Genomic DNA, 27,474 nt, shown 5'->3' on the forward strand with positions numbered 1-27,474 from the left:
GTCTGGAGTAGTGAGGTTCAGAAGGGACACTGAAAAGGATCCAAAGGAATATGAGCAATAGTGGTGAGAAAACAAGTTGTTTACTATGCCTTTATCCTCTTTTTTTTCTCACTGGTTTTAGTTCAGCAAACACATAAGTAATATAGAAAGGTTAGAAAGTGTTAGGCATTGGAAGAGATGCAAATATTAAAAAAGGATAGGATGCTTCCTTTATGAAACTTAGAATCTACAGTTACATCATTATAGATATAGAATTGGAAGGGACCTTAGAGATCATCAGGTCTAACCCCTCATTTTGCATATAAGGAAACTGAGGCCCCAGGGAGATTAAATAATTTGTTTATGGTCACACAGCTAATAAGTGTCTGAGGGAGGATTTAAACACTTTCCTTTTCCCCAAGTCCTATGCATTGTCCAATCTGTTGCCTCTTGAGATAAACCCATTTGGGTTAGGAGAGCTTAGCTTATCTGAGCTCATGAGATATTTCTTCACATTTACTCAAACCATTTTTGAATTTTATTGCTTCTTAAGCAGCTAAACCCCACTTCTTTAGTTGAGCTTTATGTAATGTGTCCCAAAACAAGTGTTTACCTAAAGCAAACAAACAAGAGCTCAAAAAGCTGGAGGAAAAAAAGCCTTACCTTTTAGTGTAATGATAATAATGCTTATTGATGAAGTATAAAGTAACAACGATTCGACTCGGGCATTTCTGTTTTTCTATCTCAAAAGGACATACATATGTGTGTGTATTTGTTTACATATGTGTTCATGTGTTGAGACTGCTCTTAATGGTACAAATTCAATAATGTTTTTGAATAGGTATCCCATCATGGAGAAACTTGAGAAAAAAATTTTTTTGCATTATATAAAGAATTCTGTTACATTCCATTCATACGACCCTTAGTTTTCTTCTCATGAGAAAAAAGGCACTATTGTTTGAGCTGATGGTTCCAAATGAAATGATGGGCAGGGGAGTCAATACATATATATCCCCTAATTGTGGGGGTAAGGGTGGGACCCTAGGGTGTAAAGCTGACTCCCAGAGCAAGTGTGGATAAGAAAAGGTACAACCTAGTCTTCTCTTTTCCCCTGACATTTAGACAAAAATAAGGAGGGGTTGGTTTTGGAACTAGTGGAGACACAACCAATATAATAGAGAATGTTTTCTCCTGGGCACTAAAAACTTGTTTCCTGAATTGAGTTCTGGGTTATCAATTATTGAAGATGAGTCCCCTGACCAGGAGTCCCAAGGCCTCCTTATTACTATTGAAGTAATTGTGTCCATTTTAATGGGCACATTAAATGGGCACATTTGGTAGTGTTTTTAGCATAAATGAATCTAAATTTGGGAGCTCAGGAACACATGAAATTTTTTTCATTAATCTTTAGAGTATTTGTGTTTTCAGCTTTTGAGAACAGGACCTAGATGGCATTTTTCAGAAATGAATATTATAGGGGGCAGCTCTCAGTGGATTGAGAGTCAGGCCTAGAGATGGGAGGTCCTAGGTTCCGATTTGGCCTTAGACACTTCTTAGCTGTGTGACCCTAAATTCACTTAACCCCCATTTCCTAGCCCTTACTGCTCTTCTGCCTTGGAACCAATACACAGTATTGATTCTAAGAGAGAAGGTAAGAGTTTTTTTTTTAAAAAAGAACTTAATATTACATTGTTAGGCAGAGGAAGATTGCAGTGGCCACTGCAGTCTATTTCACACAGCCATAACCCTCTTCTCCCACCTCCTATCCTATCTCACCCTACCCCCAAAAAGAAAAGAAAATAAATCCAAACTACTAAGTAGCACTGGTAAGTGGCAACGAAGTGTGTATGTGGGTAGGTTTTAAAAACATTGTCAGAGTAATATTTGAAACTAGCTATTGATTTCAATATATAACTATATAAAATACTTATTCAGTATTGAAAATTTAACAAATATCTTAGGCAGAATCTGGCTTCAGTATCCTCCTGATAAGGAGTTAGTAAAACCCAGAGGATAGAGCAGATGTTGAAGCCAATAGCCCAGTGAGAATCCTGTCCTCCCACCATTCAAATTTCTTATCAAATATACCATACCTCAGGAAAATGGACAAAGATGTCCTTCAGACAGGAAGCTACCTTGGCCAGGAACATTCCCAAACTCACTTCTATTATCTGTTATGACCACTTCTCTTACTATGGAATGGTTATACCAGTTTACAGCTCCTACTAATAGTAACCTAGTGAGCTTTCTTTTCCTCTTGGAACAGACTTCAGAGGTCGTCAAGTTTAACCTATATCTTAACAAAAATCCATTCTATAATAAACATATTTGACAAATAATCAAGGCTTTTTTTCTTGTCTCTAACAAAAGCAACACACTACTACCCAAGCTGGCAATTAGAATATTTGAAAAGTTATGTGAAAGAGAATGAGAACTCTATACCTGGAACAGCTGAAAGTTATAGGGAAAGAGATTTCACTCAACTTTGAGGGGAAAGCCAAAAAATTAAAGCCATCTTATAATGTAATAGGCTGCACTTTTTTGTTGGTAGTGAGTTTCCTGTTATTAGAGATCTTAAAGCAGGGGCTAGGTTGCAATTGGGGATGCTGTAAAGGTGATTCATGCTGTATGTGGGTTTTTGGACAAGGTCACTTCTAAGGTGGTCTCATCTTGTTCTCAAAATTCTACATTTCTAATTAATATAAAGGGATATCTCAGCATTTGAGACCCTGAAGCAGATTGTTTTTCCTGCAAAAAATGGCTTTCAATCTTAATTTGAGACCTTAATTTTCTCTTTAATTGCAGATTGTTAAATTGATTGTTAAATTTCCCCAGTAAAATCTTTTCTTAATCCATCAGTATTTTATGAAAAAAATTTAATGATGACCTAATGAATTCTGTGTGAAGTGATCTTGCTGTAGATGTAAATATTTGCAGCCAAAATATAGATTAAAAATGTGATAAAATACATTTTTTGTTCAGACGATAAATCAATAAAATAAAATATTTATTCAAATTGACATATTAAGAAATGACAGTTTATTTTCCTTGGGAAAATTGGATGGGAAACTAGTAACCCATAAAGCAATCCTATCATCATCTTGTCTTTTTTTTTTTTTTAATTTAATTTTTTTTATTTTTAAACCCTTAACTTCTGTGTATTGGCTCCTAGGTGGAAGAGTGGTAAGGGTGGGCAATGGGGGCCAAGTGACTTGCCCAGGGTCACACAGCTGGGAAGTGTCTGAGTTCGGATTTGAACCTAGAACCTAGAACCTCCCGTCTCTAGGCCTGACTCAATCCACTGAGCTACCCAGCTGCCCCCATCATCTTGTCTTGCTTTGAGACTAAGTTCCACCAGATAATACCTCTCCTAATCAATTAGTACTAATGAATTGAATCAAATTAATATTTGGTCTCAATGGATTATCATTTCTGTTTCTTCTAACGGTTTTAAATTAAGAACTAATGAGTTCTTCAACACTTCTAGTTATCTTACTAATAATTGTAATTATTTTTCATTACCCCATATGAAGCAATGTGGAACAGTGGAAAAACCATTAATTTTTTAATCATCATCCTTTCTATATCTGTATTTCCTTGTTTGTAAAATAAGTATAACTTCTGTAGTACATAACTCATAGGATTCTGAGGATCAGATGAGATAAAGCACTTTTGAAATTTTAGAAGATTATGCAAATGTCATTATGATATGTAGAAATTAAGAGAGAATTCATTAGGAGCAGAACTTTTATAGTGTTTTAGTTGTTCAAATCTATGTTCATACACAAGGTTTCTATTTCTTGTGGTGTAGATGTCTCTAGCCAGTTTCTGCCAGTGCTATGACAATGACTGGTTTTTCTTTTTCTTTCTTTTTTTTAAGGCCTTACTTGCTACCTCGAATTGATACTAAGTATTATTTTCAAGGCAGAAGAGTGGTAAGGGCTAGGTAACTGATGTCGTGAGTTGCCCAGGGTCACACAGCTGACCCTGGTTTTTCCAACAAAAGCAATTTTAATTCTATTTTCAACCCAACTTGAATTTCTAGTTGTATGAAGTAAAAAGAGGTAATACGCTTCTTTTTACAAATCAGTGTGATAGTTTTACATGAATACAACCCAACCCAATTTATCATAGGCTTTTGTAGACAGAAACACCATTTATCATTTAAAAGGCAATAATAAGTATTTTGATCTAATATCATTCCTTTTGTGCTGCCAATAACTATATAATTAATGGCAATTAGTGATTGACTGAAAGTTTTTTGAAATGATATTTAACTCATTACCCAACATCTATCTTTAGTTATTGGTTGAAATAAAGATCAAAATACATATAATCATTTGTATAGATGAAAACTGCAGATTATTTGTTCTTTTAAATGTAATATACTGAGAAAATCCAAGGAAGAAGAAACTCTAGCAGTCAGCAACCTTTTTGGCCGTGAAAGCCATAACCGCCTTCGGAAGGAGGAGGATGGAGGCGGAAGGTGCTGGAATATGGGGTAGGGGGTGGGGGAATGGGCTGAAGGGCCCCTTGGGGCACATCCTGGGGCTCTTCCCGGACTGGCGGGTCGGGGAGGTGGAGCTAGATATGGCTCGAGAGCCATACGTTGCCGACCCCTGCTCTAGGAGGAAAAGAGTGTTCATTCAACAGCATCATACTCTTGGGAAGGTCAAGAAGAATGAGAACTAATGAAAAGCCATTGAATTTAGTCATTAAGAGAGTGTTGGTAGCCTGAGAGAGGATAGTTTAAATTGAATAATGAAATTAGATTTTAAGAGATTGAGAAGTGATTGGAAGGTGAGGAAATGGCAACAATGAGTATTTTTTTTCCTGGAGTTTGTGCAAGGAGAGGAGAGATACTAAATATAGTGTGAGGGGATGATGAGCAAACAAAAAAAAATTAAGGTTTAGGGAAACCTGAACATGTTCAAAGGTGGTGGGAAAGGAGTTAGTGGATAAGGAGACATTGTAGAGAAAGAAAAGGCATGATTGAGCTGCCATAAGAAAAAGGAGGGAGGGGAATCGAGTTGCAGGTGTGTTGGGATGAAAAGTTATTCTTGATCAGAAGACCCACTTATTCTCAGATTAAAACCAGAGAGAGAAAACATTAGATGGCAAAGAAGGCCTTTGATGTAGAGTTAGAGAACAGCTTATGATGGGTGGTCTTTATTTTCCTAGTAAAGTATGAAGTGAGAACTCTGGTTATGTTGGTGATCTGAGGAGAAAAGAGGTTTGGAATACTTATTGTTAAGAGTGTGATATGAAATCATGAAAAAGAACAAAAGGATTGCTATACAGTAGTAAAAGCTCTTTTAAGATTAGATAAAGCCATATAACTGTTGTAATGTCAAAAGCCTTTCTGAAATCTGACTACAATATCACACATTGTGCTTCTAGCAGTCTAACAACTTTATTATTTATTTTTTTAAGGAAATTATTCTAAAATGTTTTTTAATTTCAGTTTGGTAGTTCTGAAACTGCCCTTCTGTTCTTAGTGAAATCATGTTGTCTTTTAGTGCTCACTGCTTTTCTAAAGGCTCACAAACCCTTTTTCAAAATAGTACGTTTAAGAATTTTGCCCAGAAATCAGAATTATAGATTTCCATCATCTTCACTCTTGGAAAATTGGGACAAATCTTGGGTATTCCTGTCTCATTCTCTATTTTTTAAGAGATTACTAATTATGATTGTAATGGAATACTGTAAGAATTACAAGCAGATTGATTTTAAAAATGGGAAGACCATTATATATAGCAGAAATGTTGTTTGAAGAATGATGCGTGTGTATGTTTACCTCCACAGAAAGAACTGATAAATAGGAACAAGACATAGTTTTATATATACAAATATTTTGTCAAATAATGCCTTCTCTAATGTGGGGAGGAGAAGGAGATATCTGGGAATTTTAATAGAACAAACTAGTAAAAATTACTGTATTTTCCATTTTTTTCTTCAGGTCTTGGTGTCAGCTTTATATCTCTTCATTCTGATCTTATCACATTCCCAACACTATTACAGGACCATATCACTTTTATATCTGTCCTCCATTACTTGCTTATGCTCTCATCTCTTATAAATGTCTTATAATGTCTTATAAAAATCTGTATTATTAATAATAGTAAAAGGCATCTGAACTCAGATTAAATTCAATAATCAATCTTAATTCCAGAGGACCAATAATGAGACATATTTCATATCTCTTAATAGAGAGGTTCAAGAATCATAAATATAGATTATTGTGTAAGATCTAGATATGCTTACTCTTTTGGTTATTTTTGCTTAACTCTTTATTACATAAGGTAAATTTGGCAGTGGCAGAAGGAGTGTGTTGAAGAAATGATGGTGGCAAAAATGGAAGAAATTAATAAAACTTTCTAATGAAATCTATGTTAATGGCTTGTGTTCTGTAATACATAGAGAAATCAGCAATATCTTTTATGAGAGATGATTTTGAGTGGTTGAATCAGGGCCAGCCCTTGGCAAAATCAGAAAAGAGACAAATTTATTTTATAACCCATGTCCCCTTATAGTGCTGCTTTTCCCCCTTAAATTCTGCTTCCCAGAATTCTTCTAATCCTTTGTTCCATTCTTACTCTGAGCTGATTGTTAAACTAATTCCTACTGTGATATTAACTGATACTGTATACAGTTTAGCTTTTCATAGGCATATTTGTATCTCAGAAGGAAGGTTAGCGTTGGGTGGGCGAACTTGTGAAGAGAAAGGCTTACGTTAAATGAGGGAATCTAAGGTTCAAGGGAAAGGTACAAGCATTTATTAGGCCCTTATTATGTGCTAGGCACTATACTAAGTGCTTCACAGATATCTTATTTGATCATTTCAACAATCCTTTGAGGTAGGTGCTATTGTGATCTCCATTTTACATTTGGGGAAACTGAGGCAGACAGTGGTTTAAGATGACTTGCTCAGGATCATATAGCTAGTAAATGTCTGAGAGGCTCAGCCTTCATAATAGGCCCACCTCTCTATCTACTGTGTCACCTTGTTGTTTTGATCAGTCGTGACCCTGTTATGGGGTTTTGGCAAAGATAGTGGAAAGATTTGCCATTTCCTTCTCTAGAGGATTTTAAGGCAAATAGGTTAAATGACTTGCCCACTGTTACCCAATTAGTAAGGGTCTGAGGTCATTTGAACTCATGTCTTCTGACTCCATGACCAGTGCTCTATGAAGTGAGCCAACTCACTACTTCTGCCACCTGCAACCATCTTTCTATATAAAGAATGTCTTCTATCTATGCCAGTTAACTATTTCCCCCTTATGCCAACATGATTTTGTAGGGACCAAAGGATAGTTGGCATGTATGTCTTTCTCAGTTATCTCCCCATCCTTTTTTCCTCCATGCTTATTGTGGCCAGAGTGAATATATAAATATATGTGATTAATGATCTCTGATTCTTACCCTACCTGGAGGATAGATAAAAGAAAGAGAAGTGGGGAAGGGAATAAGAATATTATGTGCTAGGCACTGTGCTAAAGAATTTACTTATTTGGGCTTCATAACAATCCTGGAAGGTAGATGTTGTTTATTAGCATCCTCATTTTACAGTTGAGGAAACTCAGGCAAACAAAAGTTAAATGCCTTGCTTAGTCACACAGCTAGTAATTGTCTGAAGGTCACATTTGAACAGGGGTTTTCTGGACTCTGGGCTGAGTGTTCTATATCTGCCACCTAGCTGCTTCAGGTACCTAGACAGATAAGTATTCTGTCTTGCTTTTTTTCACTTGTTTTGTTTGTAGACCTGAGTCTCCTACCATTTTGGGTAGTATTTTAATTTTTTTCTATTAAATCCTTACGTTCCATCTTAGAATCAATACTATGTATTGGTTCCAAGGCAGAAAAATGTTAAAGGCTAAGCAATGGGGGTCAAGTGACTTGTCCAGAGTCACACATCTAGGAAGTGTCTGAGGCCAGATTTGAACTTAAAGACCTCCTGTGTCTAAGCCTGGCTTTCAATCCATTGAGCCACCCAACTGCCCCCATTAGCATGCTTATTGATCATTTTAGAATTATCAGATTGTGGATCTTTAGCCCTGGGCCTGGTTGATTAGGTTATTTATGTAGTTGAGCCTACGACAGAGTTGGCTGTAAATCTCAAATCCATTTCTTGGTATAAATATGCATAGAAAGTACACTATATAGGAAGTATAATACAATATTGTTTTTTCTTAGGTAATATGGTATAATAATAACTCACAACAGCATGTTCAAAGAGCATAGTATGCATTGTTCAAATAAGGACAGCCTGATTTGACACAGGGTACACTTCTAGGCTGGTGGTCAGAAATCCTGTATTTGACCTTGGCCTCACTACTAACTAGTCAGGTATTTCCTGAACAAGTCACTTGGTTCGCCACCTATAAAATGGGTATAATCCTTGTACTACTTGCCTCAGAATTTTTGTGAATGCTTTGTGTCTGTAGGATGTGGCTATTTATTGGTGTTTTTCCCTCCATGGTTTTTGTTTCCTAAACAGAGACTCTACAGGGGCGTGTAATTCATTGGTCCATAAGCGGTCTCCTTTACGTCGAAACCAAAAGACACCAACATCCTTGACCAAACTGTCTTTACAGGATGGACAAAAAGCCAAAAAGCCAGCATGTAAATTTGAAGAGGGTCAGGATGTCCTAGCTAGATGGTCAGATGGCTTATTTTATCTTGGAACTATCAAAAAGGCAAGTTATTTAAAATAGTCTTCTGTTATCACAACTTAAATTTTAACAAAATTGTATCCTAGATTTTGGTTTGTGATTATAATTCTAAAGAGGCCATCTTAAATATTTTTTGTGTTACAGATAAACATATTGAAACAGAGCTGCTTCATCATATTTGAAGATAGTTCTAAATCCTGGGTTCTCTGGAAGGACATACAAACAGGCAAGTGTTAACTTTTCTTGAAAGTAATTTATATTGACATTTTTCTTTTTTAATTTTAAACCCTTAACTTCTGTGTATTGACTTATAGGTGGAAGATTGGTAAGGGTAGGCAATGGGGGTCAAGTGACTTGCCCAGGGTCACACAGCTAGGAAGTGTCTGAGGCCGGATTTGAACCTAGGACCTCCTGTCTCTAGGCCTGGCTCTCAATCCATTGAGCTACCCAGCTGCCCCCTATATTGACATTTTAATTGTCTTTTTCCCTCAAATGTGGATATTAAAAACCATCAACCTAGTTTCAGATGCTGTCATATCTCATTGGTGTTGAAAGATCATTTGTGTCATAAAAATTGGATCTTTGTCATTGGAGTTGTCATGTGATAGAGATTGGAAGCAATCCTGACATAAGAGGGAAAATGCTTTTAGGTAAAAAGTGGACACTTATATGAACTGTCATAAATGTTTTTAGAGATTATTATATCCTATTAATCATATTTAAGACTAATTGAGGCATGGAAATATAGGGTTTCTCTGTTTTATATTAGTAGAAAATATATAGAAATATGGTTGTGGTAGAATATTATTTTTGTTACTTTTTGATGAGATTAACAATTAGATTTGGATTGGTGTCAGAATAAACTCGGGTATCCCTTGCTTTAATATAATAAAAATAAAAAGTTTTTCCTGTTAACATGCATTATAATTGCAAATACTTCTTTCATGGATGTTGTTGGCATCCTTCTTTCAGCTACCCTTGAAATCTGTCAAGTAGACCTTTATAGGGTCTATTCTCTCTGGAAAGTCTTTTAAATGTAAAAACAATGTTGAAATCTCTTTATCAAAATTCTAAGTCTCCTAATAGTTCAGTGAAGCTTCATTTCTGAATTTCTTAATCAGATAACTTAACAAAGACTCAAGAATCAAAGGTGTTAGTTTATTTTGAACTTTGATATAGAGCTTTGATATTAAAGTACTTGCTATGGAAGACACTCACTGGTTCTTATAAAAGTTTAACAATTAGCACTATAGGGAATATAGTTGCTTCATTAGAAATATAAACTTAGATTTTGAGCTCTGTTTTGGGGGCTCCAAGTCATAGTTGCATAATAAGTTACTAGAGCCTTCCATTTCTTGGTTTCTTGGGAGATTTCCATGTACTACACACAGTTACAGTAAATATTAGATGTTTAATAAATGCTTGTTAAGTGATTGAAGAAAATATAAAAGTTCAGTCACATTCTATGTAATTGAATTACTTAGTTCTCAGATACTCAAACGCTTACATTTTAAAGAAGTAATCATTCCATAATTAATCTTTTCAGAGGGATGGTGGCAGACTTTGAAGGTGGGACTGAGGAGGCAGTAAGAACAGGCTAAACCAAAGGATTTAAAGGAACATCAGAGCTCCAACAACAATGACCTTATTAGGCCAAATCATCTCTAATCCCAAAAGAATAATTATTAGACTTCGATTTACAATTTGGATTTTTAAACTGTCTTTTTACAGTAGGGGTTCACTTATGCTTCAGAACAGGAATTCTCAAACTTTTTGATTCAGGACTCTTTTACAGTCTTAAAAATTAAAGACCTAAAAGAACAGTTATGTAGGTTATGTAAGTGTCGCTATATTTGTAACAGGGAAATAGACTTTAAGAGTAGCCTGCTAAATCTGCTCTCCTACTCTTAAAGTCTGTTTCCCTAATTCATATTAGAAATTAAAACATGGTTTAAAAATGTTATTTCATTTAAAAATAACTAATAAATGCATTACATGTTAACATAAAGGACAGTTTTATAAAGATTTTATTTTACCAATTATATGTAATAATAATTTTCCACATAAGTTTTCTGAAGTTATATGATCCAAATTGTCTCCTTCCCTCCCAGAGTTCCCCAGAGCTGGTGAGCAATTTTACCTGGGTTATACATGTATTCTCATGTGAAACATATTTCTGTATTGCTCATTTTTTAAAGAGAATACTCTCATAAAACTATAATCCCAAAATAAAAACTCAAATTAAGTGAAAAATCATATTTTGATCTGCATTCCAACTCTTAACAGTTGAAAGAACATGTTTTTTTATGAAAATATATCATACAAAATTATTGAGAAAGTAGCATCAAGAACTTTTTGCCATTTAAAAAATCTCTGGTTTAAAGAAGACATTTGGATTCTTATACTTGCTTCAGTTTATTGCAGCATGTTTTAGTTGAAGTATAAAAGAAAATCCAATAGTTTTGATCTTGCAGACCCTCTGAAAAGATTTTGGGAAGCTCCAGGGGCTCCCCAGAGAACTGTTCCCCTAGAAACCTACTATTATGTGTGACTTGCTGTTAGATAGTGCTGTGTGGTTCTTATCTCCATTTATTCCTTTGAATTTGGTGACTCCTCCTTATTACTACCCATGCAGTAAAAGAATATAATTGTCTAGTTTTTAAGTGGTAGTGGTAAGTAGCAGGAAAAGGAGAAAAGCTCTGTGTGGGTCATAGAGTCCAGCTGACAAGAAGGCCCTGTTTAAATCATACCAACAGGTATGTTCTTTTGTTCCTCCCCTCTGCTTAGCTGCACTGCTATTGCTACCACCAAAATGACAAAAGATGTGTGAATAATTGTGGTTCAAGTTTTTGGTGCCCATGATAGCCCCCAGAAAGGGAAAGTGTGAAACTAATGATCAGGAATAAGCTAAAGATGGATATATTTTAATAAATAGAGATGGAACCTATAGGTTTCCACAAGCCATGGATCTATCTTCTGATGTCAACATAAACCTTAAAAGAATAATTAGGACATATAAAAAATAATTAGGACATATTCCTTTGAGATGACTTACCCAATAAGAGCTTATGAAGGTTAGGTACCACTTTTCCTCTTAAATACCCTCTAGACATTTTCTCTTTGGTTTGGTGATTAGTTTTGGAGTTTAGGCATAAGAGAAATTAAAACACATTTGTAAAGCTCCTGATATGAGCAGAGGATTGTGCTAAGCATTGGGTAGGTAGATAAAAGATTTAGGTAAGAGCTCATTCCTGTTCTCATTGAGTTTTAGACAGTTACAGTCCAGTAAGGAGATAGATCATAAACACAAATGACAGATACATAATATACATGATAAGCACATTTTAAAAGTTGCAATTCAAAGTCCTATTGAGGTCCATGGGAAAAGGTACAGATTTAGAAGAGGAGGCATCATTTGAATTAGGCTTTAAAGATTGTGTAGGAATTCAATAGATAAAAAAGGAAACATTTATGGCATAGGAAACAATGTGAGCAAGGCACAAAGGTGAGAACATAATTGCTTCTTCCTAGCAGAACAAGGAAAGGATGAAGATCTTGACTTTAACTGTTGACTTCTCTTTCTGACATGCTGACATGCTATAAGAAAACCCTGCAGTTAAAGAAATAGCCATTTTCTTACAGTATTACTTAATGAGAATTTATTCTAACTCTATCAATAAAGCATTCTCACTACAAGCCATTCTCTGGAATGGAAATGACTTAGATGAAACCTTTATGTATCACAGTTTTTTGCCTAATTAAAGAATATTTTCATTTATCTTCAGGAGCCACTGGAAGTGGGGAAATGGTCTGTACAATATGTCAGGAAGAGTATTCAGAAGCTCCTAATGAAATGGTTATATGTGATAAGTGTGGGCAAGGTAAGTAGGATATCATTTCATTCTTAGTCTTAAGACATTTCTCTGTATTTTGAGGTCCCATATAATTTACATTACATGTAACGTTATATAATATGAAATATTATTTTGAATAAATTTAGTTTTATACTTTCATTTATTACCTCTTGAAATACAGAATATATTTGACAATAAATTGAATTCTGGGCTCATCTTATTTAAGAGTCATTTGACATTTGGAGTGTGCTTTTACAGAAAAAAGAAAAGTATTATATTATTGAGGAATATAAACATTGTAAGCAAGATAATTTTATTTTGAAATGTGTCCTTGAAATTTTCCATATTTGGACATCTAATTTGTTTTTTCAAAATTTTAGGGTATCATCAGTTATGTCATACACCTAATATTGATTCCAGTGTGATTGACTCCGATGAAAAATGGCTCTGTCGGCAATGTGTTTTTGCAACAACAACAAAGGTATATTTTTAAGGTTTTTGTCTTATGACCCTAAATAAAATTTGTAAATTTTTCTACCTTAATTTTTGTCTACATGTGACTTGTTTGTGGAAAATGATGAATAACCCAAGGTATGTAGAAACAAGTTTTATAAGGATTACTAGACTATACCAGCCCTACCATTTTTGATTGTGATTCTAAAGTTAAGTTAGTAATACAAAAGAAAAGAATTAAGAAAGAAGTACTTAATAAATGTTGGAACTAACTTTTTTATCTGAAAATTTTTATTTTATTAATTAATTTAGAATATTTTCCCATGGTTACATGATTCGTATTCTTTTCCTCCCCATCTCCCACTCCCCTCTGCATAGCCAATGCACAATTCCACTGGGTTTTACATGTCTCATTGATCAAGACCTTTTTCTATATTATTAATATTTGCATTAGGGTGATTACTTAGAAGTCTACATCCCCAACCATATCCCCATTGACCCATATGATCAAGCAAATGCTTTTCTTCTGTGTTTCTACTTCCACAGTTCTTTCTCTGGATGTGAATAGCATTCTTTCACATAAGTCCCTCAGAATTGTCCTGGATTATTGCATTGCTGCTAGTAGAGAAGTCCATTCTGTTCGATTGTGCCACAGTGTATCTGTCTCTGTGTATAAGGTTCTCCTGGTTCTGCTCCTTTCACTCTGCATCAATTCCTGGAGGTCATTCCAGTTCACATGGAATTCCTCCTGTTCATTATTCCTTCTAGCACAATAGTATTCCTTGACCAACAGACACCACAATTTGTTCAGCCATTCCCCAATCAAAGGGCATCCCTTCATTTTCCAATTTTTTGCCACCATAAAGAGCACAGCTATAAATATTTTTGTACAAGTCTTTTTCTTTATTATCTCTTTGGGGTATAAACCCAGCAGTGGTATGGCTGTATCAAAAGGCAGGCAGTCTTTTAGTGTTCTTTGGGCATAGTTCCAAATTGCCATCCAGAATGATTGGATCAATTCACAACTCCACCAGCAGTGCATTAATGGAACTGACTTTTTTTTAATGGCAGAAGCAACAAGGAAAAGTTTTCAATAATAGTTCTAAAATAATATTTAAAATAGAAACTTTTGAGACATATTGCAAGTCATTGATTTTAAACAGTGTTTAAAATTTAGCCTCCACTGTTAGCTAATTGTCTTTTTTTTTTTTTTTTTTTTTTTTTATTTCACATAGAGGGGTGGTGCGCTTAAGAAAGGACCAAATGCCAAAGCGTTACAAGTCATGAAGCAGACTTTACCCTACAGTGTGGCAGACTTAGAATGGGATCCAGGTCATAAAACCAATGCTCAGCAATGCTACTGCTACTGTGGAGGCCCTGGAGAGTAAGAAAATAACATTTTCTATTCAATTAGTTAACATGGCCCATAAATCCTTATTTATTGGGAATTTAAAAGGGTTTTTAAATAATAGTAATGTTGACTTAATAAGATAACTAAGGGAAGAAATTTACTGTCTCCCAGTGAGATCTAAGATTTTCCTGGTCCTCAATGTTCTTGGTGAATGTCAACCTTATTGTTATTGGCCCTCTAGCAACTAATAGTGTTAGGATGAGTAAAAAGCAGATATTAGTGTGGATGTGTGGGAATAAGGTGGACTTGTTATAAATCAAATTAAATTTTACTACTCTTGAGAGGTAGTGGTGGTAGAGGGATTAATCCTATTTTATAAGCAATTCAATTAAACATTTATTTGGGCACCTAACATGCTCAAGATACTACAATAGCAGTGCAAGGTAGGTTGAATAAAATCATATTTGGGTAGAAATCATTAAGAAGTTGTCTTTCTATATTTTAACTGTTTTCCAGCCAGGTGTTTGAGAATAGAAAGAGGAGTTAAATTTTAAAATCAGGTTTGTTAAGATTTAGACATCGTGTTCATTTATTAGCATTTGATCAGGACTCTCAGCTCCTAGTTGCTAGTTTTACTTCTAATTCCCACATATTTAGGCTATTCACCAAGTTATTATAAGAGGTACTTGATCAGGTAGAATTTTGAAGGAAAGGAGAGAAACTATTCCAATTTCTGAACAACTAGATTATAAACTGATAGTAGGATGGAGATTCTATGCTGTATTCTCATAGCGCCTGTTTTAAATGATTTGAAGCCAATAGATAAATATAAGAAGACATTGTGTTTGTTGATCCTCTTCTATATCTAAATTAAAATGCCTTCCACTTTTCATATAGGGTTTATCAAAGGCAGACTAGTTAATAGTTGTCTACCTCATCTGAGTATGGCAGAAATTAGGACTTTTGAACTAAACAGAAAATTTATTTATCTAAGGAAACATACCATTAAAATGAACAAAACATAGTATTATTTACTATACTTGGAGGTAATGGTATAATAGATGAAGTTCTCTAATATATTCTTGACTAGGAATCAGAATACTTGAATTCCTTATTTCAGCTCTAACCATGTTGCTTCTACTCTAGTGACTCTAGTGTCTCCAGCATGGAATATGAAACTCCACTGTTTGGTTTTAAAAACCATTAACAACTTAGTTTCTACCTACCTTTCCATCCTTATAATTATTCTCCATTCCTCACTATGACCTTCTATATTGACCTTTTTGTTATTCCTTATACACAACAATTCCCATCTCCATTCCTTGGTATTGAGTATCCCCCATGCTTGGAATGGTTTCTCTTCTCACTTCCCCTTCATATTATTCCTGATTTTCTCTCAAGATTCACCTTAAGCAGAATCACCTAGGGGGCTCAGTGGATTGAGAGCCAGATCTACAGATGGGAGGTTCTGGGTTCAGATTTGGGAAATCATTTAACCCCAATTACCTATCCTTTGCCAGTTTTCTCGTTTGAAACAGGTACTTAGTATCAATTCTAAGACAGAAGGCAAGGATTTTAAAAAAAGGATCCCTTTTAAGCACCACCCTCTGTCCAAAGTCTTCATTGGTCCCCAACTCACTTCCATCCTCCCCAGAAGTTAGTGCCCTCTCTCTCCAAAGTACTTTACACTTGTTTTGTATATACTTACATATGTACATCTCCTCCAGGAGAATGAACGCTCTTTGAAATCAGAAGTTGTTTTATTTTTATCATTCTATCTCAGCACCTAACATATAATGCTTTTAACATTGATTAATTACTGGTTTTGGCTTCACCATTTACCACTTGTATGACTGTGAGCAAATAACTTCTGAAATAGTTTTCTCATCTATCTATTTTTAAGGATCATTAGGGTCAAGTCAGATGTACATGTTAACTTTTGAAAATTTTAAAAGACTATGTGAATCTTAAATGATATTTTAAATGGTAACACCAAGGGTTCATGGGCATGTAATTTTTAAGGGAGTAAAAGCTACATTCAGGACTATAGTACCAAGTAGAAGCAGCAAATATATGTAACTCTACTTTATCTTCATATCAAAATTATCCCTGACTGAAAACTAGACATAGAACATGAAATCTTTTTCATAAAAGAGACATTTCAGGAGTTAGAAGTATTGCTCATGTGAGTACAATCTTCCTTCAAATGAAAAAATTTTTTCTACATCATCTTTGATAGATTATCATCTAGCTATTTCTTAAACACCTAAAATGAGGAATTCACAAAATAGTTTATTCCATTTTTGAGTAGGTGTCATTGTTAGAAATCTCTTTCTTATATTAAGCCAAGCTAGTCTTTCTCTAACATCTGTCATTTGTTCCCCATTCTGCATTCTAAATTTATTTTAAAAATTGAATCTTTCTTTTAGAGTAAAAAAATCCTTCTGGTATTTAAAGATAGTTGTTATAATATCCATTTCATAATTTTATGTTTTCTGAATTGAACATTATCTATTCCTTATTTGCCACATGTTAGAGTTTTCAGATAATCACCATCCTTTTTCTTTTCCAGTTTGTAATGTCCTTTTAAATTGAAGTATACAGAATTCAACACTCTGAATTGGTCTGTATGATAATGAATTTTGCCCTTCTTGCTTAGACTTTGATTTTATTAATGTAGCCAGAAACTGGTTATGTTTGTCATATAATATTGGCTTTTATTAGAGTGAAAACAACTGAATTCCTAAGTATTTTCTCCTGTGACCTACTGTTAAGTCAGATTTTTTTCAGCTTATACTGTATAGTTGATTTGTTTTTAGAAAATCAAGATGTAGGAGTTATATTTATTTTTCTTAAATTCATTTTGTTCTATTTAGTTCACCATTGTTATTTTTATTTACTAGATAATTTAATGCCATCATTGTCAAATTATTGGTAAAATTTTGAATAGGATAAAGCCAAAGTACTAAGCAAACTATGCTAACCTACCATTGATCTTGGTTTGAAACTACCAATAAGGGGGCAGCTGGGTGGCTCAGTGGATTGAGAGCCAGGCCTAGAGACAGGAGGACCTGGTTTCAAATCTGGCTTCAGACGCTTCCTAGCTGTGTGACCCTGGGCAAGACACTTAACTCTCATTGCCTAGCCCTTACCACTCTTCTGCCTTAGAACCAATACCCAGTTTTTATTCTAAGACAGAAGGTAAGGAGTTTTTTTAAAAAAAGAAAGAAACTACCAGTAAAAGAAATTATAAAAATGAATAAACTTATTTAGAATAGTTCTAAAAAACAAACTTCTAAAGCAAAAGTTCCTATGTCAACTAATTTGATAACAATTATTTTGAACATTTAAATGCATGTGCGCAGTACTCTCTAATTTTCAAATGGAGCTCTCTCATTAGTTTGTAATCCAGTCCATCAGTGTCTGCCATCTGTGTGATTTTTATCCATTTCCTCCTATAAATTCCCAACATGTTGGATGCCCTCCTAACTTTCTCCTGCATCATACAGATGCCAGTAGAACAGTGTATTTTTCCTACCTTGATCTTCCACATTACCAGACTCTCTTCTTTTTCTGTTGTACACTTCCTTATTGATATATGTCAGTGATGGCAAACCTTTTAGAGATCACACGCTGTGCCCCACCCCCAGGCTGCCTAAAGTGCCCCATCCCAACCCCCTTACCCCAGATGGGAGGGAGAAAGGAAGGAGAGTGGTCCGAGTGCTCCACTCGGGGGTAGTAAGCACAGAGTGGTGGGGAAGTGTGATGGAGAGGGGGAAGGAATCAGCTCTGCTGGAGTCCCTCTGCCTTTCTAGTAACTGACTCTGCTGAGGATGGTACATGTGTCCACAGAGAGGTCTCTGCGTATCATATCATAGGTTTGCCATCATGGATATGTTATACCTTCTCTTTGAAGTTATTTGTTTTATTATGTTATAATCTGCTCCCCCTTACCACATGCCTCTCCATTACCCTCCCTAGAATACTCATTGTTATGTTTAGTGACTGATGTTCCATAGTGTTACAGCTATACAATAACACTGGTAGAATGTTTGCTTAAAAAAGGTTGACCTTAATTTCTTGGAGAAGCTTAGTGTCATGAAAACATAATTTTCTAAAGGCAGTTCAATCTCTTCATCTCAGAGCCTGAGTGATTGTCTATCTATACTGTCTGATGACGAAGTCTTATATTTGTCTATCCAACTGTGTGTTGTAATGTGGACAATATAATCATATCCATTGCTGCAATGAACAATCCATTGATAAAATGGAAGAGGAGAGTTAAAAAGGGGGAAGATGCTTCTTCTTGTACAAAAGCACCTTCTAGGTATGAAGTAGTTCTTTAGAATAAGGATAGGACTTAGAAGTTCTTAGTAAGAAAGTATAGTCCAAAGTTGTGAGAGTTCATTAACTCACACCAACCAAAGAATTTCTTTAATGTAAAACAGAAAAAAGTCTTGTCACAGAAGTTAAATGCTTTACTCTTCCACAGGTATGCAGATCCAGACAGGGGTTTTGAATTACAAATAAGCTATTGATTTAATTGTTTTAGTTTTTACTTTTTCTTAGGTTATGGTGGGCAACAGATTAGAAGTAGGCTTGTCAACTCTCAAGCAGTCTGGGGCCACCTGATAATGTTGGCTCTGAGGGATAGATAGCTATATACTTCAGTAGCTCTTGAGGGCAGAGTGATCTCTTAGGCATAGTGAATTGGGATGATAGTCTTGTTCTTGTGCTCTGGAATAGTATGTTCCTAAAGGAACCAAACAATTGGTAGATGATTAGTCACTTAAAGAGACATCTAATAAGAGAGAACTGGTGTTAAGAAAGACCCGAAGCTCACTCCATGTGAAACACTGTATTCATTTGATTGCATGCTTACAAAAACATATGGGCACATGTGCACACACATGTACACACACATGCATGCATACACACACCCCTCTGCCATTTTTCTCTAAGGCAAAATAATGAGATTGCTTTTCTCTTTTTTTCCATTAATCACTACCATTTGCTTTTTTGATGAGATCTTCCCTTTTTTAAGACTGCCCTTTATAATTCTGGCTATTCAGGTATAATATTTAGATGTGGCAATACAGGATACTAGGAATGGTTATATATTAACTCATGATGCATTAATTTAAAAAGGTTTTCCTTAACAACCTTGGGAGGTAGGTATATTAGTAAACTGAGCCTTGGAGAACTTAAGGGAATTTCTTAAGGTCACAGTCCTAGTAAACAACAGGCTGAAGCTTCAAAAAGTCAAGTGTCCTTCCTTCCTCCTTTTCTTCCTTTCCTTGTGAAGGGGAAAATTAGGGTTTGGTCGGACAGAACATTTATTTAGTTAATTGTTTTGTTTTATTTCCTTTTTAAACCCGTACCTTCCATCTTACACTGTGTATTGGCTCCAAGGCAGAAGAGTGGTAAGGGCTAAGCAATGGAGGTCAAGTGACTTGCCCAGGGTCACACAGCTGAGAAGTGTCTGAGGCCAGATTTGAACCTAGGACCTCCCATCTCTAGGCCTGGCTCTCAATACACTGAGCCACCCAGCTGCCCCCTGGACTGAATATTTAAAGGGGTGGTCGTCAAGGAATTGATTTAATTCCTAATGAAAAACTTCAAGTCAGAATGACTTTTATGGTAGTTTATTTACAAATGAGAAGAGAGAGTGAAAGTAAGAAAATTAGAGAGGATAGAGTAAGATAACTAACTTAAAACACCAAGTAATTTGCTCCGGCCCCTGGCTCAACCCAGGCAGGTCTAATTAGTCCTCAGTCAGAGAAACTTCTGCCTTGAGCCAAGGACCAAGAGCTGAAAGCCTGAGGATGATTAAGGCAAGGCTTCAATCATGAAGCCTCTCTCAAAAGAGTCCCTTCAGAACAATCCAAGAAGGAGTTAGTCTTAATCACTCACCATGTGGCAGTTCAAAGGAAGAGATTTAAGAACAGTCTCACCAAGGTGTCAGGTCCAATAAGCAGCATCTCCCACTCTTAACTCCAACTCTAAGAAACAAGAACTAACTTACAAGAAGTTGTCACTCCCTTTAAAAGGAGCTTCTTTTGCCTCACTTCCTGTGCCTTCCTTCTAGTTTACCTGTCTAATCACAACAAATGCTTTGCTTAGAACTACCCAGGGGGCAGTCAGTCAGTTCTGATTTGTCACCCACTCTTGCACATGTGGATTTCAGACCTCCCCCACTAGAGAATTACATGGTGGTGTTTACACTCTTAGTGATTAAATATAAAAATGGGCAAGGTAGGTTTAATCTCATTACCACAATCTCCCCTGTGATCATTTGGGAGACTTGTCTCCCCATTTGATCATTTGACATAATCATCTTGTACCCCTAAAAGTCTTCTAATTGCATAGAGATAAGAGGGAAGTAGAAGAGATAGAAAGAAAGCAAATCCAATGTTTTGCTAAGCGCATTGACAAAAAGTCAATTAGGGGGCAATCCTCTTTGGCATAAAAGTTTACATTAAAAATAATTATGTTCAGGGGGCAGCTGGGTAGCTCAGTGGATTGAGAGTCAGGCCTGGAGACGGAAGGTCCTAGGTTCAAATCTGACCTCAGACACTTCCCAGCTGTGTGACCCTGGGCAAGTCACTTGACCCCCATTGCCTACCCTTACCACTCTTCTGCCTTGGAGCCAATACACAGTATTGACTCCAGGACAGAAGGTAAGGGTTTAAAAAAATAATAATAATAATAATTGTGTGCAGTCCCCTTAAGTTCAATCAATTGTACCCTAAAGTTCATTCTGGATTGTCTTGATTCAGTGTAGGTTTCTGTAAGCATCTTTCTCCAAATAGTTCATTTTCTGGATTAGCAAGGTTCTTTTCCTGAAAATTTTTTCAAACAAAATTTTAAATCTTGGGTTTTTATGAAAATACACCTTTACCTTCCATCTTAGAATTAATAATGAGTGTTGGTTCCAAAGCAGAAGAGTGGTGAGGACTAGGTAATGAGGGAGTTCAATGGTTTCCCAGGGTCACACAGCTAGGAAGTATGTAAGGTCAGATTTTAACCTGGGACTTCCTGTCTCTCGATCCACTGAGCCACCTAGATGCCCTCAGGTATTCTATTTTGCTGTGCTGATAAAAGAAACTGAAGTGATAAGGGAGTATAGCTAGTCTCCAACTTACATGTTTCCAGAGAAAAAAGGCTGTATAGCTAAGTTCCAGTGAATGCAAAAAGTCCCTTGAAGTGGTCACATGTATTCAAGTTCACAGATATGTTACATTATAATAAAATACAGTAATTGGTTCTAGCCCATTGGAAATATAGAGTGCGAATTTAAATAATGCAATCTCTTCAGGGGATTCTTTAGGTGCTCCAATCTTAATTTAGTTGTAAATGGTGATTTGATTGCCAAACTAGCCTATACAGATGTTTTGAACTCTTAACCTATACTGTAATAGAGATATAGAACTAATTTAAGTTCTGGGTCTGTCAAAGGACCTAGGAGTAAAAAAAAAAAGTGTGTGCATGAAGGAAGAGGAGAAAGACAGATTCCTTAGCCTTTCTTGGGTCTAGGAAAACTTTTAAAGATAAAGTTTTTTATCTTTGTCACTCTATTTCTTTTTGTGTATTCTAACCTTCTAGTGCCTCATTTCTTCAAGATCCCAGTTCATTCATGCTACCCTAACTCCTGTAGTGCTTCGTGTTCCAAAATTGCAGATTTCCTCTACCTAGATAGAAATTCTTAGTTTTTTAGTGACTGTCAAATGTCAAACTAATTTATGCTAATTTGTAAATGGCAAGATAACCCACCATCACCACCACTCTGGCATTTAGGAGGCACCACCTATATTTTAAAAATAGGAGTCTTCTAAATGGTGAGTACATTTGAGAGGTTAATAAAAATACCCTTGTTATATGCCAACTCTTTCAGGGAATCTGTATAAAAGATTATTAAATTTTTATAAGATATTTTAAAAGCTTCTTTCCTTTCTTTACCTGTAACCCTGCATCTTAAAAGCTTCATGTTTTTTACAATTCTTTCATAACTGTCAAAGCTCATCTACACTGCTTAGGCAGTGACTAAAACTTGTATACACTGGTGTGTTGAGTTTTTCTGAAGTTGAAGATTAACTATAGTTACATAGTTAGGAGAACCTTACATGTCACCAGTATGAAAGGGAAAGGAAGAATTTTTAAAAAGTCTTCAGTATTATAATTTCACTACATTCTTACCAAAATTCTAAATTTAACAAAAATTCAAGAACTTTATGGCAAGTGCTAAGGAGATAAAAAATGTACTTTGTTTTCACTGACAGATCCCCCAAAATGGATTTTTTTCTAAAATCAATAAAACCTTTTCTAGTTTACAAAGAACTTTTTAAAAAGATACTAATATAAGGGTAATAATTTCAACATATCCTTTTTTTTTGAAGCTGGTATTTAAAAATGTTGCAGTGCTGCAAATGTAAGCAGTGGTTTCATGAGGCTTGTGTGCAATGCCTTCAAAAGCCAATGTTATTTGGTGACAGGTAAGGCATTCAAACTTTACTGCTTTTCCTTATTTGTAAAACATTTTAATATGCTTAACATTTGTGCTGTTTTAGATTCCTACAATTAACTCATAATATTGACTTTTAAGAGTCTGGAATTTAACATTTAATATGCAATCATGTATGTAAAATCTTTTATCATATTGCTTACCATTTCAGGGAGGAGGGAGAGTGGGAAAGAGGGAGAGAATTTTGGAACTCAAAGATTATTTTAAACAAATGGTAAAAGGGCAGCTTATGGCTTAGGGAATTAGAAACCAGGCCTAGAGACATGAGGTTCTGGGTTCAAATTCAATCTCAGACGTTTTCTAGCTGTGTGATTCTGGGCAAATCACTTAATTCTCATTGCCTAGCTCTTAATTCTCTTCTGCCTTGGAATCAATACATAATATTTAGATGGAAGGTAGGAGTTTAAAAAAAGAATATTTAAAAATTGTTTTTACATATAATTGGGGAAAAATAAAATGTTACTTAAAAATTGAAAGAGGAGATCCATGCTATGCTTTAAAATTTGAAATGAAATTTACATTGATAGATATCATTGTAGAAGATGTAAGTAGAATTTGGTTCATCATAACTTGAGGAAATTTTTAGTGTTCAGTTAAAACTCATATACACATAAATTATGGGATATTCGATTCCTAGAACTAAACACCTCATTTTAGCCAAACTTCATTTTATAAGTAACCAAAGTGAGGCTTATGGATATGAAATGACTTGTCTGAGGTTACAGTAACAGACCTGAGGCTAAGTCTGAGGACTCCTGATTCTAAAGTCAGGAGACATTTTAACTCCATCCTGTTGTGGGCTTCTCTCTTCCTATTTCTTCCCATGGGGTGCGAACAGTTTTTCCAGATCAATCATTTACATTCATTTAATCAAAGGTGTGTTTTCACAAGTGAGTCTTGATTATACTGAAGTACTAATGAACATTACTTGGAATATTGCATATGTGTACATTCATGTGCCTTGGTTATCCAGTGTATATTTGATTTTTTTTTTCCCCTTAGATTTTATACATTCATTTGCTCTGTCTGTAGTTCTGGACCGGAATACCTCAAACGTCTGCCCTTACAATGGTAAGTAAAGGCATTTCAAAAAACTTCTTTTCCCCCAATGAATTTAAGCGAAATATTTTATGTATTTAAATAAAAATTAGCTTCTTTAGAAGCCTCTCTTCCTCCTACCTCCTTATAGTTTCACCAAGTTAATATTCATTTTCTTTTGATTAGAGAAACCACTTTATTATGTAGTTATTTTCTACTAAATGCTTTATTTTCTAAAAGTTTTCATATTCAAATTATTTTTTTTCCTTGGGGATAATATGTAGTACAATATAAACAATTCTTATATTTAAAATATCCCCTCATAACTTTTATCTAGTATTCACTTTCTATTGTAATTCTTGGGGAATGGAAAGGAAGAATAATTTTGGAAATCATCACTCTGTTTATAGTTTACTAATTGCTTCAGTCATAAAATTTTTAAGTGCCTACTGTGTACAAAGTTAACTAGATGGCACAGTAGGGTGCTGGGCCTGGAATCAAGAAGACTGAATTCAGATATGAACTCAAACACTTGACTCTGGGCAAGTCACATACCCCTTGTTTGCCTTAGTTCCTCATCTGTAAAATGAGTTGGAGAAGGAAATGGCAAACTACTTCTGTATCTTTGCTGTGATAACACCAAATGAGGTCACAAAAAGTTGGATACAACTGAAAATGACTGAATAACATGTACCAGGCACTATCTAAGCTTTGGAAATATATTTAAGGAGAGGTGCTAAAATTAAAGAAGTGCCATGAAAATCTTCTTGTATAAGGCTCTTTGGACGCCAAATGAAGTAGTTTATATTTGATCCTGGAGATGATAGGGAGCCACTGAAGCTTATTGCACTTTAGGAAAATTACTTTGATTCCTCAATGAAGAATGGATTGGAGTGGAAAGAGACTTGAGGCAGGTGGACCCACCAGCAGACTATTACAGTAGTCCAGACAGGAGATAAGAATTTTCACCAGTGGTTGTAGCGTCAGAGGAGAGAAAGGAGTATATTTGAGAAATGTTATAAGGGTGAATTCAACAGGCCTTGGCATCTGATTGGATATTGGGGTGGAGGAGGCAGGGGAGGTAGAGATAGTAAGGATATGTGGATGACACTTAAGTTAAAAGACTAGGAGAATGTGGTGCCCTTGTCAGCAATAGGAAAATTTGGAAGGGAAGAGGGTTTAGGGAGAGAGATAATGACTTTCATGTTGAGTTTAAGATGTACACTGGACATCCAGTTTGAGATGTTAGGAAGGCAATTGGAGATGCAAGATTGAAGGTCACCAGAAAGGCAAGGGCTTAATAGGTAGGCTTGAGAATCATCATCATGGAGAGATGAAAATTAAATCCATGGGAGCAGATAAGATCAGAGAGTGAAGTAATACTGAGGCAAAAAAGAGGAGGGCCTAGGCCAAAGCTGTCTCATAAGAACACACACAGTTAGTGAGCATAACCTGGATATGAAGATCCAGGAAAGGAGATTGAGGAGTGGTTAGATAGAAAGGAAGAGAATCAGGGAATTCTAGAATTCCTAGATAAACCTAGAATTAAGAGAGAATTGATCAACAGTGTTAAAGCTGAAGTGAGCTCAAGAAAAATGAAGATTGAAAAAAGGATTTAGCAATTAGATCATTGATAACTTTGGAAAGGAAAATTTTGGTAAAATGATGAGGTCAGAAGCTGAATTGTAGGAGGTTAAGAAGAAAACGAGGAGAAGAGGTGAGATACCTATTGTAGACAGACTTTTCAAGGAGGAAATAACTACATATATAGCAAATAGCCAACAAACTTGCTTATACAAAAAACTTTTAAAAAATTGATTACGTTGTAGTAATATTAGCATTCCAAAATCAGTCTGGTACCTGGTCTCCATGGATTAAGAATTTAAAATTTTCTTTTGGCTGTATTTTTTATATAGGGCAAGTTTTCTTACACTGAATTACAAGCATCATCCAAATTCTTTTTATCATATAAAAATTCCATTTTATAGTAAATTGTTTGATATGAGTTAATTTTCCACTAAAACTCCACAATCTTTTTGCTCTGTATTAATTGTTATGTTACTGGCCTTTGTTTTGATGAATTACAGAATTTCAGCATTGAAAGGGACCTCAGAACAAAGGCCATCTCATCCAATTCATGAAAGAGGATATCCTATACAATATATTTGGAAAATGACACTTGACCTTTTTATGTCATCCTATGATTTTTAATTATTTGTGAAAGAAGATGTATGTGATTTCTGAGAATCAAAAGTTTGTCTTCATATGTTTTGACAATTTCTGAATTACAGGGTAGATATAGCACACCTTTGCCTTTATAACCTAAGTGTTATTCACAAGAAGAAATATTTTGATTCTGAACTTGAACTTATGACGTACATTAATGAAAACTGGGATAGATTGCACCCTGGAGAGGTAGGTGGCATTATTCTCTCTGTGCTTTTTTGGTTAATTAAAGCAACTATGACATAGTTATAAGTATATAAGCTTGCTTGAGACCTCTGTGCCTTTAGAGTCTGCAAACCTAAAGTAAAACCTATTTTCGAATCTGGGGAGAAATCTAGTAAGAATACATGGGGCAAGTTGTATCTGCCATTTCCTGTTAATTATAAAGGATAGGTACAGTGTTCAAAGAAAATGGAACAATTTAGAAGAGAGAAAGCCTTCCTAGTTCCATTTTATACACCAAAGGCTGAAAATAATGGTTGTAAAGGATGGAATTGGGAAAATTTTTTGTTTGGGATAATAACTTAAATTTATGTAGTGGTTTTAAAGTTTGCAAAGTTCTTTCCTCGCAATAACTCTAAATTAGGTGGTGCAATTTTTACTATTCCTCACATTACAGATCAGGAATGGCTCTGGGAAATTGATGAGATTTGCCATTGCTCTCATGGGTAGTGAGACGACAGGCTTTGAACTCAGATCTCTTGACTCTAAGTTCACAAGTTCTCTTTGCCAGCTTGTCTCCAAATAGTATATATATACTCTTGGCTTTGTCTCCTTTTTCTTCCAATATAATAATTTTTCAAATTTAATTTGAGCAAATGAAACTACAAATTAGGCTTTTCTTCTCACCTTGACCCCCTTATAGATTTGACCAGAATGAAAAGAACACTGTTTGCAGGTCAGAATAAAACATGTTAGTGAAGTTGATAGAAGTGAAGATTGTCAGAAATTCTTAAATATTTATTTGTCTCTTTTGGGGGCAGAGTATGATGTTTTAAGAATATTAACTTAATTTTAGCTTTTTTTTTCCCAGATCAAGGAATAGAATATTATTCCTCATAGCTAAATGATTTAGTTTAATGTAAAATATCTAGAATTTTATTTGTTCACTTTAGCCTTGCATCATTTGAAGTTTCAAGATGTAAATTAATGTGTACTAATTTAAAAGGAATGAAAAAATTATTGATGGTCTGTAGATAATGGAAAATTTTTAAAGGCAAATCCAGATCATATCAAGTGGAGTAATGTGCTAAAGCAAATGTTTGAAAATGGGTTTTTCCATATGAAATTTGAATACAAAAAGTTTATTTGAAAAAAATGATTTTAAATAGCTTGATAGTTAAAAAGAGCCAAGTAGATTAAATTTCACTTAATTCTCTT

At 35.1% G+C, this 27,474-nt stretch overlaps 1 protein-coding gene across 3 annotated transcripts in view; it reads left to right on the top strand.

Moving 5' to 3' along the window:
- Positions 1-12,436: 12,436 nt before the first annotated feature.
- Positions 12,437-27,474, top strand: part of MTF2 (metal response element binding transcription factor 2) — a 32,677-nt gene continuing 17,639 nt past the window's right edge. The window contains exons 1-6 of one of the 3 annotated variants that reach the window (XM_044671990.1): positions 12,437-12,532; positions 12,886-12,986; positions 14,194-14,342; positions 22,706-22,801; positions 23,833-23,901; positions 26,160-26,283. In XM_044671990.1, the coding sequence (XP_044527925.1) occupies positions 12,457-12,532; positions 12,886-12,986; positions 14,194-14,342; positions 22,706-22,801; positions 23,833-23,901; positions 26,160-26,283 (615 nt within the window). In that variant the 5' untranslated portion in view covers positions 12,437-12,456. The remainder of the gene's footprint in view (positions 12,533-12,885; positions 12,987-14,193; positions 14,343-22,705; positions 22,802-23,832; positions 23,902-26,159; positions 26,284-27,474) is intronic. The other 2 variants (XM_044671989.1, XM_044671988.1) reach the window with 2 other exon arrangements.

This window comes from Gracilinanus agilis, chromosome 4, assembly GCF_016433145.1.
Source record: "Gracilinanus agilis isolate LMUSP501 chromosome 4, AgileGrace, whole genome shotgun sequence".
NCBI lineage: Eukaryota > Metazoa > Chordata > Mammalia > Didelphimorphia > Didelphidae > Gracilinanus > Gracilinanus agilis.